Raw genomic sequence first — 16,840 nt, forward strand, 5'->3', positions numbered from 1 at the left:
TTGCAGAATGTACAGCTGCTGTTTTAATGTATACTAATGCAAACCCTGTTATACTAGTATTGTGTACATCGGCAGCGTTTACAACTATGCCTGATGGTACGCCTTTGTTCTATGATCATTTTTTGCTCTGTCCAGAATTATTGTGCTGAGAGGTTGGGAGGGGAGTTAATAGCTATGAGAATGTTGCAGAATGTACAGCTGCTGTTTTAATGTATACTAATGCAAACCCTGTTATACTGGTATTGTGTACACCGGCAGCGTTTACAACTATCCCTGATGGTACGCCTTTGTTCTATGATCATTTTTTGCTCTGTCCAGAATTATTGTGCTGAGAGGTTGGGAGGGGAGTTAATAGCTATGAGAATGTTGCAGAATGTACAGCTGCTGTTTTAATGTATACTAATGCAAACCCTGTTATACTAGTATTGTGTACATCAGCAGCGTTTACAACGATCCCTGATGGTACGCCTTTGTTCTATGATCATTTTTTGCTCTGTCCAGAATTATTGTGCTGACAGGTTGGGAGGGGAGTTAATAGCTATGAGAATGTTGCAGAATGTACAGCTGCTGTTTTAATGTATACTAATGCAAACCCTGTTATACTAGTATTGTGTACACCGGCAGCGTTTACAACTATCCCTGATGGTACGCCTTTGTTCTATGATAATATTTTGCTTTGTCTAGAGTTATTGTGCTGACAGGTTGGTGGGGGGGGGTTGCAGTCTCTGACAATGTTGTGCAATATTCAGATATTTGCCTGGTATTTATCTATTTTCATTAAAACATGTGGGGTACGCAATGCATTTTACATCATAATCTGTTATTCCAGCATCTATATTTGCTGATAAGCACATTGTTTTTTATGTTATGCCTTTGTGTTTTTATTTTACTTTCACTTCATCCAGATTTATTGTGCTGAGATACTGGGGGGTAAGGGCTGTGACAATTCTGCAGAATGTACTGATGTCTTAATGCGTGCCAGTGTAACCCCTGTTCTACTATCGAAGCTGATCAAAGCAAAGTTTCAAACTATCCCTGATGTTATGCCTTTGTTCTGCATTTTCTTTCTTTTTTTTGGGGGGGGCTTTGTCTGGAATTGTTAAGCTGTGAGGTTAGACGTGAGGGGTAGGGGCTGTGAGAATGTTGCACAATGTTTAGATATTTGACCTGTATTTTTGGTCTGTTAGTCATCAAAAATGTGAATTCACACAGTGCATGCTACTGGAAAAATCTGTTATTCTACCATCCTGCCATCTTTATTAGGTCATAACCACAGTGTTTTAAACCCCCTAATGTTACGTCCTTGTTTTGTTTTTGTTTTTCTTTTTTTGTACCTCCTCTAGAATTGTGCTGAGACTTTTGGGGGGACTATGAGAGTTCTGCAGAATGTACTAATTATTGTAATGAATGCTAATGAAATCCCTGTTATTCTAATATCTTTCTAAGTTTATCATAGCAATGTCTGTAACCATCCTTGATGTTACACATTTGTTCTGCAGTTATTTTCAGCTTTGGAATTATGCTGAGAGGGTAGGAGGTTGGTAGAGACTGTGAGAATGTTGCACAATGTCCAGATGTTTGTTAGTTTTGGTCTGTTCTTCTAAAATGTGTGGTCACAGAACGCATGCTACTGCAAAATCTGATTTTAGCATCATTATTAGTTCATAAGCCCAGTATTTTAAATTCTTAATGTTCAGTCATACTGTAGTGCTGTCCATCATGTGTGGGTGTCTGTGTCCTGTCTGCGAGTCTGTGTAACTGTCTGCCTTGTGTCTCTGTCCTGTGTGAGGGAGTCTGTGTTGGTGTCTTTGTGTACTGCTGCGGGACTGGCTACCTTGATGCTGTACAGAGGCTTGCCATAATGTTGTAATGTAACATTAGTATTAAATGTCAGTCAGTGTGTGAACCTTTGTGTGTGGCTACCTTGCTGTGGTACAGTGGCTTGTCATAATTTATTGGTACTAAATTTTATTTATTTAACATTTGTTGACCGGGAAAGTCCGACTAGGACAGAGCCTATTTTTAGCAGAGGCCCAGGGAGAAATGCTGCAGAAGCATGTCTTTGGAATGTGGGAGGAAACCACACAAATGCAGGGAGGACATGCAGACTCCACACAGAAGGCACCCCAGCTGAGAATCGAACCAGAGAACCTCTTGCTGAGGGGGGGGGTGACAAAGTTAACTGCTACACCACTGCACAGTCCCAGTCAGTGTGTGTGTGTACCATTGTGAGTGGCTACCTTACTGTGGTACAGGGGCTTGTCATAATGTAACATTGGTACTAAATGCCAGCCAGTGTGTACCTTGACATTTCAAGTCTTTTTAATGGTCTGACTGTAATAATACTACACAGTGATTGTTAAACGGTGCTTCATGAGCTTGATAGGGAAGGAGGCGTGATGGCAGTATGGTCACACTTTTTATATTCTCCTGGGTAGGGCCCCCAACTTGAAACTTGCTGGGGGCCCCCAAAATACTAGCACCGGCCCTGGAAATATATATTAACTAATTGTAAAAGGCTGTCTATTCCCTGCAGAAAAGTTGATTACGCCTGGCATACTTCTCGGTTTTACTGCAATCTTCAATTGGGTAGTAGCACATAAAAAAAAAAAAAGTAAAGAAAGAAGTGCCTACATCAATATTTACCTCAAGCTATTTTGAAACAGATAAGAAGCAGGAAGCACTGTTTGAAGCAGGGAACAGAACATGGAGTCTCTTATTTCAGACGGAAGAAAAGCAGGACTGGAACAGAGCTTTGCACAACTTTTTAAAGTAACTTAATGCTGCGGGTTGGATTACTGTGACATCAGCACTGATGTCAAAAAAGGGGAGGGGATTAGTTCAGTGATTGACAACGTTGGATCTTCGGACCGAGGCAGAAATGTAATTTCAGGAACGAGATAGTGTCCCTTTAATACCTATATGTCCTACAGGCTCAGCCCTCAGTCTGACTGTATTAATACCTATATGTCCTACAGGCCCATCCCTTTGCAGTATATGAATGTATTAGTACTGGTCTGACCTACAGGCCCATCCATTTGCAGTATGTGAATGTATTATTACTGGTCTATCCGGGTTCCATTTACATTGTAGAAAGGGCTATTCATCTAATGCCTTTTCATCGACACATAAACACTTAACTACCAAAACTTCGAATGGTCACATAAACAAATTTTTTCTCACGGGAAAAAATCGCTTGGCCATAGACAGGAATTTGCCCTTTCTTGCACTGTAGTGAGATCTTGGAGTTGGTATATTTAGTTGGGGGTGGAGGCAAAGCCCCTCCACTTCGTAGGGTATGAAAATTTGCTTTTTTGTTGTTGGCAAAGCGATTTATTTTTTCTCCCCTGAGAAAACATTTGCTTATGAACCTAAATCTAAATCTAAATCTTATGTGGCTGTTCAAAGTTTTGGTAGTTTGGTATTTACGTGTCGATGAAAGGGCCGTTCGATGAATAGCCCTTTTGACAACGTAATATAGACAAGGTCTATTCTACAGGCTCAGCTCTCAGTCTAACTGTATTAATAGCTATATGTCTTCCAGTCTCATCCCTTTTCAATCTGTGAATGTATTAGTACCTGTCAGTCCTACAGGCCCACCCCCTCAGTCTGAAAGTATTAATACCTATGTGTCCTACAGGCTCAGCCTTTTGCAGTCTGTGAATGTATTAGTACCCGTCTGTCCTTCCAGTGGTGCTCATGCACTGAGTTATCTGCCTCTCCCAAGCATCTCCAGTAAACTCTTCCAGCCCAGGACTTACTGGTTAAACTCTGGTCAGCTGAGGTGCAGCCATGACTCCATCACTCTGTTCCACAGATCTGGTTACCATGGAAATGGGTGGTGTAGGTACAGGATACAGTCATGACGGTCTTTCATTGTTTGATATGATGATGGTTATGATGGAGTGTAGGTAATTAGGAACAGGATATGGACATGGTGAGCTTTCGCTATTTGATATGGTGATGGTTATGATGGACTGTAGGTACTTGGGTACAGGATACAGACATGGTGGGCTTTCATTGTTTGATATGATGATGGTTATGATGGACTGTAGGTAATCAGGTACAGGATATGGACATGGTGGGCTTTCATTGTTTAAGATATGGTGATGGTTATGATGGACTGTAGGTACTTGGGTACAGGATATAGACATGGTGGACTTTCATTGTTTGATATGGTGATGGTTATGATGGACTGTAGGTACTTAGGTACAGGATATGGACATGGTGAGCTTTCATTATTTCATATGATGATGGTTATGATGGACTGCCATAGAAGTGGTTGGGTGGGTGAATGTGCATTTCCTTTTTGGGTTAAGGTTGGGTGATTGTTGTATTTAGGGGATGCTATGTTAGATAATCTTGGAAATGGCTGTGTGGATGCTAGAATATTATCTTGTTAGAAAAGGGTGTGGTAAGAGCTTTGTTTTGTGGAGTTGGGAGTGCCTTTAAGTGTTAGCGATCAAGGTGGTTTGTGGATGCTGGGGCTTTGCCTTGTTGATTAAGCTTGGGGGTGATAGTTTTATTAAATTAGATGTACATAAGGATACCTTGGACTTCTAAGTAGCTGAATTTACGTGCAATGGATGTTATCTTGTTACTTAAAGGTCATGTTGGGTTTAAGGGGCATTGTAATTTATAAACATTTATGTTCTTTCACCTGCTTAGGAATTTAGAAACACTTCTCTGACCCATCCCAAATTAATGGGAAAAAATCCATTTATTGACTATGGATGTCCGTTTGGGAAGTTCTATTTTCAGTGGATTCGTAGTGAAGAAGCTCAAAGACAGAGCAAAAACATGTAAAAAGAACAAAAAAATATTGCTAATCAAGACATAGTTTATGGACAGGTGTTTATGAATATATGTGTGTATATTATATATGTATGCATGTACATATATATATATATATATACACACACACACACACACACACACACACACACACACACACACACACACACACAGTGGATATAAAAATTGTACACACCTCTGCTAAAATGCCAGTTTTTTGTGATATAAAAAAATGAAACCACAATAAGTCATTTTAGAACTTTTTCCCACCTTTAATGTGACCTATAACCTGTACAATTCAATTGAAAAACAAACAAATCTGTTAGGGAAAAAATATAAAAATAAAAAACGTACAATACGCTGGTTGCAGAAGTGTGCACACCCTTAAACTAATACTTTGTTGTGTTCCCACCCTCAAACTAATACTTTGTTGAAGGACCTTTTGATTTAATTACAGCATTCATTCTTCGTGGGTATACACCTGCCATCAATTAAAGAGACTGTGATTAACCCTGAATAATGTTGAGCTGTCCTCGTAGGATTTTCTTGACATCTACTCAGTTGCCTGCTACAGCAAAAGCCATGGTTCGCAGAGAGCTTACAAAGCATCTAAGGGCTCTCATTGTTGAAAGGTATCAGTCAGGAGAAGGGTACAAAAAAATTTCCACAGCATTGGAACACAGTGAAGACAGTCATCAAAAAGTGGAGAAAATATGGAACAATAACGACATTGCAAAGAACTGGACGTCCCTCCAAAATTGATGAAAAGACAAGAAGAAAACTGGCTGCCAAGAGACCTACAGCAACACTGAAGGAGCTGCAGGAATTTCTGGCAAGTACTGGTTGTGAGCAGTGGCGGCTGGTGACTTCAAATCACAGGGGGGCTGCAGGAGATGCTGAATGGGCGGGGTCAAAGGGAAGGGGTGTGGTCAACCATAAAGGGGAGGAGCTATGCACAAAACCACAAAAAAACTAACTTTAATTAAATACGCTGCCCTGGGTGGCAAACCATCATTATGAAAGTCCAATCAAGACAAAAATAAGTGTAGAAGAATAAAAATATTTCAATGCATTGGCTGCATGACAGCTTACTTAATATCTAGATGGAAACAAAAGGTTGTGAGGCATGAAAAATAAATTACTTTTGAAATACATTACTGGAATGCCAGTCAAAATCAAGTATAAGAAAAACCAGAAGCACTCAACTCAAACCACTTCTCCTTGCACTGCAGTTCTAATTATAATATATTCAGCTTTATTAAAGTACCAAGCAACATGCTGAAAGTAGAAATCTATGTGATGCCCCACTTGTAAAAATGTTTCTTATCCAAAAAGACCTGCTGCCTGACAACTTGTTTCATGGGGAAAACATGATAAAAGTAAAAATGAAAAGCAAACAAGAAACAAGCTCAAGATACATTGCTTAAAGGATTACTGTACAGGTTATGGACCACACATGATTGGCATTCTGTTTAGTTTACGGGTAAAGCCTGTAGAGATGACTGGAAGTCTCCAACAAGTGTAATGAGCTTTTTAAAATAATGGAATCCTGTCCTTTAATACCCAAGGCTTATACATTATCTAGTCAAGTATTCTCTGCATGGCAACAACAGAAAGGCTTTCAATGTTGGCAATTCTTTAACAGTATGCTTATTAAAGCTTACTTGCATCTTACGATGTCAGACAAGCTTACCTTATGGTCATTAAAGCATTGCTACTTAAACACAGAGCAACAGGCACTTTGAGTAATAAGCATAAATCAACAGTACAAAAATATGACAGAAACCAGACCATTCTGCAAAATCAAGGACAGATGAAAAGCCACTGTAGTACTTATGCAGTGTGTCCTCCCCATCCAAGGTAGATACAACTACTCCTTGCCTTGCTTGGACACATCCAGAGTCACTACATGGGGAGTGGGGTGCAACAAGCATGTCACAATTTGAAATCTCTCTGGCTGACTGTGATGGCCCTGACACATTTGTCATACCTCTCAACTTCAAGAGCAAGAAATCTGGACAAAGCCATACACAGAAGTGGGACAAAGGCACAACAATAAGGACAATTTTTAAATATTGCTCTAATAAACTTAGAAAGATAATAGAATAGGTCTTGCATTAGTATGAATTTTCTGAAGGGTATAAAATCTGAAACTCAAATGTCTGTCATTTTCTAACTTCAGTCTTTAGTGATTTGTCACTAATTTGCCAAAAACACAATTTTATGAAAAATGGACCAAAAATGTGATGCAAAAATATAAAATAGACACACAATACAGCTTCTACCTGTCAAAGAAGGGACACTTTAATATTAGTACTGCTACATTGAGCAGCTGACAAAATAAAAGAATCTACATGCATTTCAAGTAATCTATAACTTTGATTATTACAGTTATTTCTTAATTGTAAACCCTCCATGTTTTCTTCCAAAATTGCTATTTTATGGAGGGATTATTAGGGGAAGAGCAACATTTTGAGCCAAAATTGGGGACAGTTGAGAGGTTGGCTATGCCTAATTCTATAAAGCAATTTATTTGCATGTACCTCTCAACCTGTTAATGCAGTAAATCTGAACAAGGCCAAATATATTGGGGCACATATAAACAGTACTAAAAATTGCTCTTGTATAAATTGAGACAGTTGATAGAACGGCTCTTACTTTAACATGCATTTTATGAAGGTTATGAAGTCTGAAACTTATTATTTAGTGACTTCTGGCAAATCATTTAGGAATTAAAACTACAAATTTTATGAACAACAAACCAAAAATAAGAAGCAAAAATCTATTCATTCTTTGAAAATCTGGACAGTTGGGAGGTATAGTTCAGCTGGGCCTGTCTGAGTTTGCTGCCCTTCCCCTGACAAAATAATGGTTGAACTGGAGCCTCTGCAGCCATTCCAATTAACCATTACTTGGCTATTTCACTCCATTTACCATAAACACTAATGTGCATACTGCTTTACTTCAATGATTGGACTTCATTTGAAAGTTTTATTTTGTATTTTACAGCACAAACATTAAGTCATCTGTTAAACAAAGCAATGCAGTCTCACAATGAAAACTTAGCATTAAAACTTCTCTGCCCTTGAAACTCACATTCATTGAAACAGCATTGAAACCCACATTCAAAGAAAATACATTTTGCCAGTGGCAGATAAAGATTAATTTTGGGCTGTTTTGAATCATAGGCCCTTGCATATGAAACATACATGTGCTCTTTGATACACCTTCCTCATTGTACTAAAAATTATATTCCTTGTACAATACAGTACACTTGTTAGAGGGTGTTTTAAATTTGTTTTGAACATTTTCCAGTAAGCAATGAAACAAAACATATGCACCCATAATGGCAAAACTGCCCAGTTGAGAACATTTATCATAAAAAGTCTACTCAGACTTCCACAGTCCACCATTATTAGTAAATATACACAATTCTACAGTCCACCATTATTAGTAAATATGCACAATTCCACAGTCCACCATTATTAGTAAATATGCACAATTCTACAGTCCACCATTATCAGTAAATATGCACAATTCTACAGTGCACCTTTATCAGTAAATATGCACAATTCTACAGTCCATATTCAGTGAATTCAGTTCTTGCCATAGCTGTCAATCTTAGCACAAAAACCTGGACGAAGCCAATAATGGGGGAATACAGTCCCAAAAATAGGGACAAATTTAAAATATTCATCTTATAAACTTAGAAAATTGCTAGGAAAAAAAGGTTGTGCTACTATGTATTCTGAAGAACATGAAGTTTGAAATTCAAATGCCGGTCAATTTTACTGCGGACAGAACAAAAACAATTTTCAGCAGAGACGCAGGGATTAATACTGCAGACACGTCTTTGTAAAATGGCAGGGCATCAGAGCAAATCCACACAAACACAGAGAGGAGATGCAGACTCCACAAAGAAGCCACCCCAACCAAGAATCAAACCAGAAAACCTATAGCTGTGAGGCAGCAATACTACCACTGCACCATCAAATCTGCAAGGAATTAAACATTCAGAAACCTGAAGTCTGAAATTCAAATGCCTGTCAATTTTACTGGACAGAACAAAAACAATTTTCAGCAGAGATGCAGGGATTAATACTGCAGACACGTCTTTGTAAAATGGCAGGGCACCAGAGCAAATCCACACAAATACAGGGAGGAGATGCAGACAGAAGCCACCCCAACCAAGAATCAAACCAGAAAACCTATAGTTGTGAGGTAACAATACTATCACTGCACCATCAATTATACAAGGAATTAAACATTCAGAAACCTGAAGTCTGAAATTCAAATGCCTGTCAATTTTACTGCGGACAGAACAAAACAATTTTCAGCAGAGACGAGGGATTAAAACTGCAGACACATCTTTGTAAAATGGCAGGGCACCAGAGCAAATCCACACAAACACAGGCAGGAGATGCAGACTCCAAACAGAAGCCACCCCAACCAAGAATCAAACCAGAAAACCTATAGCTGTGAGGCAACAATACTACCACCGCACCATCAATTATGCAAGGAATTAAACATTCAGAAACCTAAAGTCTGAAATTCAAATGCCTGTCAATTTTACTGCGGACAGAACAAAACCAATTTTCAGCAGGGATTAAAACTGCAGACACGTCTTTGTAAAATGGCAGGGCACCAGAGCAAATCCACACAAACACATGGAGGAGATGCAGACTCACACAGAAGCCACCCCAACCAAGAATCAAACCAGAAAACCTATAGCTGTGAGGCAACAATACTACCACTGCACCATCAAATCTGCAAGGAATTAAACATTCAGAAACCTGAAGTCTGATATTCAAATGCCTGTCAATTTTACTGCGGACAGAACAAAAACAATTTTCAGCAGAGATGCAGGGATTAATACTGCAGACACGTCTTTGTAAAATGGCAGGGCACCAGAGCAAATCCACACAAATACAGGGAGGAGATGCAGACAGAAGCCACCCCAACCAAGAATCAAACCAGAAAACCTATAGTTGTGAGGTAACAATACTATCACTGCACCATCAATTATACAAGGAATTAAACATTCAGAAACCTGAAGTCTGAAATTCAAATGCCTGTCAATTTTACTGCGGACAGAACAAAACAATTTTCAGCAGAGGCAGGGATTAAAACTGCAGACACATCTTTGTAAAATGGCAGGGCACCAGAGCAAATCCACACAAACACAGGCAGGAGATGCAGACTCCAAACAGAAGCCACCCCAACCAAGAATCAAACCAGAAAACCTATAGCTGTGAGGCAACAATACTACCACCGCACCATCAATTATGCAAGGAATTAAACATTCAGAAACCTGAAGTCTGAAATTCAAATGCCTGTCAATTTTACTGCGGACAGAACAAAACCAATTTTCAGCAGGGATTAAAACTGCAGACACGTCTTTGTAAAATGGCAGGGCACCAAAGCAAATCCACACAAACACATGGAGGAGATGCAGACTCCACACAGAAGCCACCCCAACCAAGAATCAAACCAGAAAACCTATAGCTGTGAGGCAACAATACTACCACTGCACCATCAAATGCAAGGAATTAAACATTCAGAAACCCTTAAGTCTGAAATTCCAATGCCTGTCAATTTTATTTAACATTTTTAATCAGGACAGTCTGACTTGGAACAAATAAACAATTTTCAGCAGAGGCCCAGGAAGAAATAATGCAGACATGTCTTTGTAACATGGGAGGGCACAAAAGCAAACCCACACAAACACAGGGAGAAGATACAGACCCCACAAAGAAGGAACCCCAGCCAAGAATCAAACCCAAGAACCTGCAGCTGTGAGGCAACAATGCTACTACTACACCATCAAATATCAAGCATTGCAACATTTACAAACCACAGATATTATGAGGAACAGATCAGATCGAATATGAGGTAAAATCTGAATTTTTTTACAAATGGTGGTGGGTAGGGAACTCAAGTCTTTAACACCTGCATACAGGGTACAGGGTTCAAGCCTGAGGCATTCCCTACCACACCACCATAAGCACCTGGGCATTTTCACACACACACACACACACACACACACACCCACCTCTATCTCCTGCTCGCACACACACACACACACACACACACACACACACACACACCCACATACACACACACACACACACACACACACACACACACACACACACACACACACACACACACACACACACACACACACACACACACACACACACACAAACAAGCACACACACACACACTCCAGTAAAACAAGCACCACACACACACACTCCAGTAAAACAAGCACCACACACACACACTCCAGTAAAACAAGCACCACACACACACACTCCAGTAAAACAAGCACCACACACACACACTCCAGTAAAACAAGCACCACACACACACACTCCAGTAAAACAAGCACCACACACACACACTCCAGTAAAACAAGCACCACACACACACACTCCAGTAAAACAAGCACCACACACACACACTCCAGTAAAACAAGCACCACACACACACACTCCAGTAAAACAAGCACCACACACACACACACTCCAGTAAAACAAGCACCACACACACACACTCCAGTAAAACAAGCACCACACACACACACTCCAGTAAAACAAGCACCACACACACACACACTCCAGTAAAACAAGCACCACACACACACACTCCAGTAAAACAAGCACCACACACACACACTCCAGTAAAACAAGCACCACACACACACACTCCAGTAAAACAAGCACCATACACACACTCCAGTAAAACAAGCACCATACACACACTCCAGTAAAACAAGCACCATACACACACTCCAGTAAAACAAGCACCATACACACACTCCAGTAAAACAAGCACCATACACAAACTCCAGTAAAACAAGCACCATACACAAACTCCAGTAAAACAAGCACCATACACAAACTCCAGTAAAACAAGCACCATACACATACTCCAGTAAAACAAGCACCATACACAAACTCCAGTAAAACAAGCACCATACACAAACTCCAGTAAAGCACAAGCACCATATAAAAGAAAAAGCACAAACTCAATAAAATAAACATTGTAAATTAAAGGCACCTTACCTGAATGAATACATCCAGAGTTAACGTCCACATACATCCTTCCAGCGCAATACTGAAGACCGCGAGATCCCAATGCTCCTTCCCGGCCCGACGAGATCCCTAAGGCTCTGTCCCGAGTCCCTGCTGCTCCTCTTGCAGTCCGGACGCGTCCCATAATCCTGGCGGGTCTGTGCACTGTAAAGTGCACAGGCGCTCCTTGTGTCCCCTATGGGACGGCCGGGCTGCCTTGAGCATGCGCATAGACTGATAAGTCGGGACTCGGTCTATGCGCGAAGTCCGCGAATTTTAAAAAAATATTTTTTTTTATTTTTCATTTTTTTTTTCTTTCTTTTTTTATTTTTGAGGGGGCTGCAGTCCGGCAGCCCTATGCCACGAGCCGCCCCTGGTTGTGAGCTACATGTGACAACAATCTCCCGTATTCTTCATATGTCTGGACTATGGGGTAGGGTTTAAGAAGCAAGCCTTTTATTACTCAGAAAAACAACCAGGCCAGGCTAAACTATGCAAAACAATATATCAGGTCTCCTAAAAGCATGTGGGGAAAATGTGTTATGGTCTGATGAGAACAAGGTTGAACTTTTTGGTCACAATTCCAAAAGGTACTTTTGGCACAAAAACAACAGCCCCCCTGCACCCTCCATGTGAGGGGCTGTGCCCCTGCACGCCCCCACTTTAATATTCTCACTCCAAGATCGCACTACAGTGGGGAAAAGGGAATATTCCCTTATCCCCACTGTACCACGATCTCAGCGCTAGTTTGCTTAGTTGTACATCAACACTAAACGTTGTTGTACAACTAAGGCTACATGCAAAGTGCATGTTTTTATTTCTTCTTTTTTTTTTTTTACTTTTATTTTTATTTTCACACAAAAGTACATTTTCGACAAAATGCACTTTCGCGGAAGTGTACTGTTGAATTTACATTGCACTGAAATGTAAATTTGATATACTAAATGGATCCCATATATATATATATATATATATATATATATATATATATGTGTGTGTGTGTGTGTGTGCAAGCGTGTTTGTGTGTGTGTGTGTGTCTATGTGCATATATATAGATGTATGAACATTAAGAGGAGTGCTTGATGTAATACATCCACTTCAATCATATAATGGCAAAGATCCATTTCATAAATGTGAAACATATCTGTCAGTCAGGATAATTGCTTGTGTTGACTTGCAGAGACAGTCATTTACAGAAGTGATTTATTTTTATGATTGCCTGCTTTCTTGATTAAAATTTATTTCTGTGCTACATCTCTCACTCTCCAGTAAAAGTAAGTGCAAACGTTTTTTTAAAATTATTATTAAAGGACCTCTGTCTGGCTCCGTGACATAGTGGATTTAAGCTCTGACTATGACCCAGACGATACAGGATCAGTTAGTGGCTTAGGAGTTGAAATAAGCAGACCGGTAGGGGATGTTGGGAGTGAGTGGTCAGTGCTGGATTGCCCATCATGAGAGGGAGGGAGACATTCAGATCTCCTGCAGTGCTGATTTATAGTGGAGAAAGAGAATGGTTTATGGTGTGCTTAACTCTGATAAACTGCATACATATTGGCAGCCTTCAATGCATTGTGGTAGGAGCTTGCCCACCAATGGGGGAGGGGAACTAGCCTTTAAATTAGCCATTTGAGAGGTTATGTCAAAATGGAGAACTCCCTCATGGGTTCCTGGATGACTGAATGGCCATTGGCCAGGGAATGTAAAGAATGCGTGGTAGTGATGGTATCTAGATGGTCAGTCAGCATGGTAGCTGAAATACATACATACATACATAATACATACATATAGTTATTTGCTATACCTCCCATTGTCCAGTAAAACTGAATGCAAAATTCCTAGCATTTTTTGTAAAACTAATTGGTCATCTCAGTCTTTCATGCTGGTTTCAGTTCCAAGCCATCATTATTACAAAAAGAAGAAAAAGAAGACAAAGAACTGCAGCATAAAGGCATTCCAGACCCAAGCAGATTCTTGAAGTAGTTATTTACTTTAGAAGTACACAAATTGTGGCACCTCCATATTAGAGAAGCATACACACACAGACACACGCGCGCGTACACACACACACACACACACACACACACACACACACACACACACACACACACACACACACACACACACACACACACACACACACACACACACACACACACACGCAGTGACTAATATGTAGCACCTTCCTGAGAAGTAGACGTTTCGTGACCATAATCCGTTCCTTCAGATTCATGTCAATTGAGCCTTTACAACTCCCAAGCTGCTGCTTGCCTGCAGTTATGTCTGTAGGTAAGGTGGGTACAACATCATAACTGCAGCCTAGCAATGAAAAGTGCTTATTTATAAGAGCTGTTCATAGTTAAACCAAAACTAAATAACCGCAGTTTTCACAGAAGCAGTATACTTTATTCACTTCTTATACCTGCTTTATGTAGTTCGTTTACAAGAGAAGCAGAAACTGTCATGGCACAACCTGCCAACCAGCACAAAAGATAATGGAGAAGAAATCCCTTAAATAATTAGCTCTTAATTCCCGAAAAGATGAACCACAGTTTTATTATTTCTCACTTCTGCAGCTTCACTCTGGTACTAATTTATAACTGAAATGGCATCTGGAATGTGTATTTCATAGAACTGCTAGAGGCTAACTATAACAAAAAATGCACTTGTGCCTTACAAATTACACACCTGATATTGATTTGGCTATTTATTCTGCTGCCACTATCGTCATTAAGAGTGTGACCTGCTGATACAGTGTTACTCACTGGTTCCATTAAGAAGTGTTGAAAAGCAAAACCTTGAGCATCAGAAGTGCCAAAATCTAATGCCTGAACTACAGAGGGGTGAAAAAACTGCAAGTGCTGTTTGCACTGGACAAGCCTTAACACACGGAACTTACACGTACCAACTCCAGGGTCACAGCACTTTGAATGAGAAATCTCCCAAAAAAAAGAGAATCCTTGACCGTGCTCACTTAGAAATCACAGCAGTAGTGATTATTTATTTATTTATTTATTTATTTTTATATACTGGGAAACACTGATTGGCACTGTGCTTCCCAATGTAGTGACAGTCAGGGGATGTTGATTCTGATATGTTATCCGCCATTGAAGAACCATGGAATTAGACTGCAGCATGAAAGCTGATTTAGTTCTGTTCATGCGATACTGTTCGACCTTAAGGAAGTTGGGTAAAGTGGATGAGTAAGGGTTTCTTTCCTTTTCTAAGGCACCGTAATTTTACTAGCCTTCCTTTAGGCATGTTTTACTCAACTGAAATCTAAGGTTTTGGGGTCAAGTCAAATAAAATATTTAGGGTTTTCAAGCGCTCACTTTTACACAGTGTCAGTGATGAAGTTAGATTTCAGAGGGTTTCTAATAAGAATTTTCTCTATTCGTCTTCCTGAGCAGTGCTGACTGATACAAAAGGGGATTGTACTATCACACTTGTATAATGTTGGGGTAAAATTGGGGGAAAAGTTCTTTCTAGTAGTAATTTGTTACAGAAATAGCAAGTTATTGGTCTTTTCATTTACATACAAACTTTTCCATACTTTATAGCAATACGCACACAAACAGGAACACAACAGTGCCACCCTCACTGCAAAACGATTAGTTACTGAAGTTGTGGAAAAGCGCAGAGGAGCTAAACATCTGTGGAGAGGCCTTTACAGTGAACGGTACAGGTTTCGTTCACCAAATCTGGAAGACATACTGAGAGTGATGCAACGCGAAGGTAAGTAATGAGGCTTCATTGCAGTTTGTATAATGAATTGTATGTCTACTGAGGAAAAGGCTCACTTTGGGAAGAAAACTATGCAAAGACTGCAGCAGTACTAGTAGTCTTGGTTTTACAAAATTGTTCTGCTGTAGTCAAAATGTAGTCACATTCTTACGTTGTTTTACCTAGTAAGGCGTGTTATTTTATGCTTTTCTAAGATGGCTCTTTTCTATCTGCAATCTTAAGTTTGGTTTGCAGATTGTTTTCAGCATTGGGATATCAGTCTTCTGATGAGAAACCTCGGATATAGTTCCAGATTCTACATGAAACATCATCATAAAGCTTATTGTAACAGGAGATTGGGGGTATGAATGGGAATTCGCCCAGGCAGGTGTCAGTGCATCAGCCTGATTTTATGTGAGACGTCCCTGTGCCTGTGTGAATGCAGTCCCATGCTGTGACACTAGGACAGTCCAGCTGTTAAACATAAAGCTTATTGTAACAGGAGATTGGTGATATGAATGGGAATTAGCCCCAGGCAGGTGTCAGTGCATCAGCCTGATTTTGTTATGTGATACATCCCTGTCGCTGTGTGAATGCAGTCCCAAGCTGTGACAGTATGACAGTCCAGCTCTTAACTCGTTCACTCTGGAGCAGTTCAGAAAATACTGTCTGCATACTTCCACCATAGAAACAACAGTGCAGCCTGAGCTCATTTTCAGATAATCCATTTGTAATACTGTACAGAAAACAAATGTTCATAACTTACACAGGCTTACCTGCGGCTACACCACTCTAGACACAGAGCTTAAGATAATCTATTTGTAATACCGTACAGGAAACAGATGTTCATAACTTACACAGGCTAACCTTCAGCTACACCACTCTAGACACAGAGCTTAAGGTAATCTATTTGTAATACCATACAGAAAACAAATGTTCATAACTTCCACAGGCTTACCTGCAGCTACACCACTCTAGACACACAGCTTAAGGTAATCGATGTTTCAGAAACAAATTCCAAAGAAGTTGCAGGTTAGCCTGTGTGAGTGTTTTATGGGTGTTGTTTTTTGGCTTCAACTTTCTCACTCAAGTGAACCGTTAACTAAATGTTCATAACTCTGCCTTTAACCGTAAGAGCTAGACTAAAAATGTCAGTACAAAAGTTGTTCAGCAGATACTGATCTTTCCAACAGTGTAAATGTTATTAGTGTGTATCTAAGTCATTATTAAATATTAGCAAGAAA

The 16,840-nt window shown here is 39.9% G+C and overlaps 1 protein-coding gene across 1 annotated transcript in view; it reads left to right on the top strand.

Moving 5' to 3' along the window:
- Positions 1-15,903, top strand: part of LOC122795053 — an 853,954-nt gene extending 838,051 nt beyond the window's left edge. The window contains exons 3-4 of the mRNA XM_044063628.1: positions 15,434-15,608; positions 15,863-15,903. Of these exons, the coding sequence (XP_043919563.1) occupies positions 15,434-15,608; positions 15,863-15,903 (216 nt within the window). The remainder of the gene's footprint in view (positions 1-15,433; positions 15,609-15,862) is intronic.
- The last annotated feature ends 937 nt before the right edge of the window (positions 15,904-16,840 follow it).

This window comes from Protopterus annectens, chromosome 2.part1, assembly GCF_019279795.1.
Source record: "Protopterus annectens isolate FY-2018-M chromosome 2.part1, PAN1.0, whole genome shotgun sequence".
NCBI classification, from domain to species: domain Eukaryota; kingdom Metazoa; phylum Chordata; order Ceratodontiformes; family Protopteridae; genus Protopterus; species Protopterus annectens.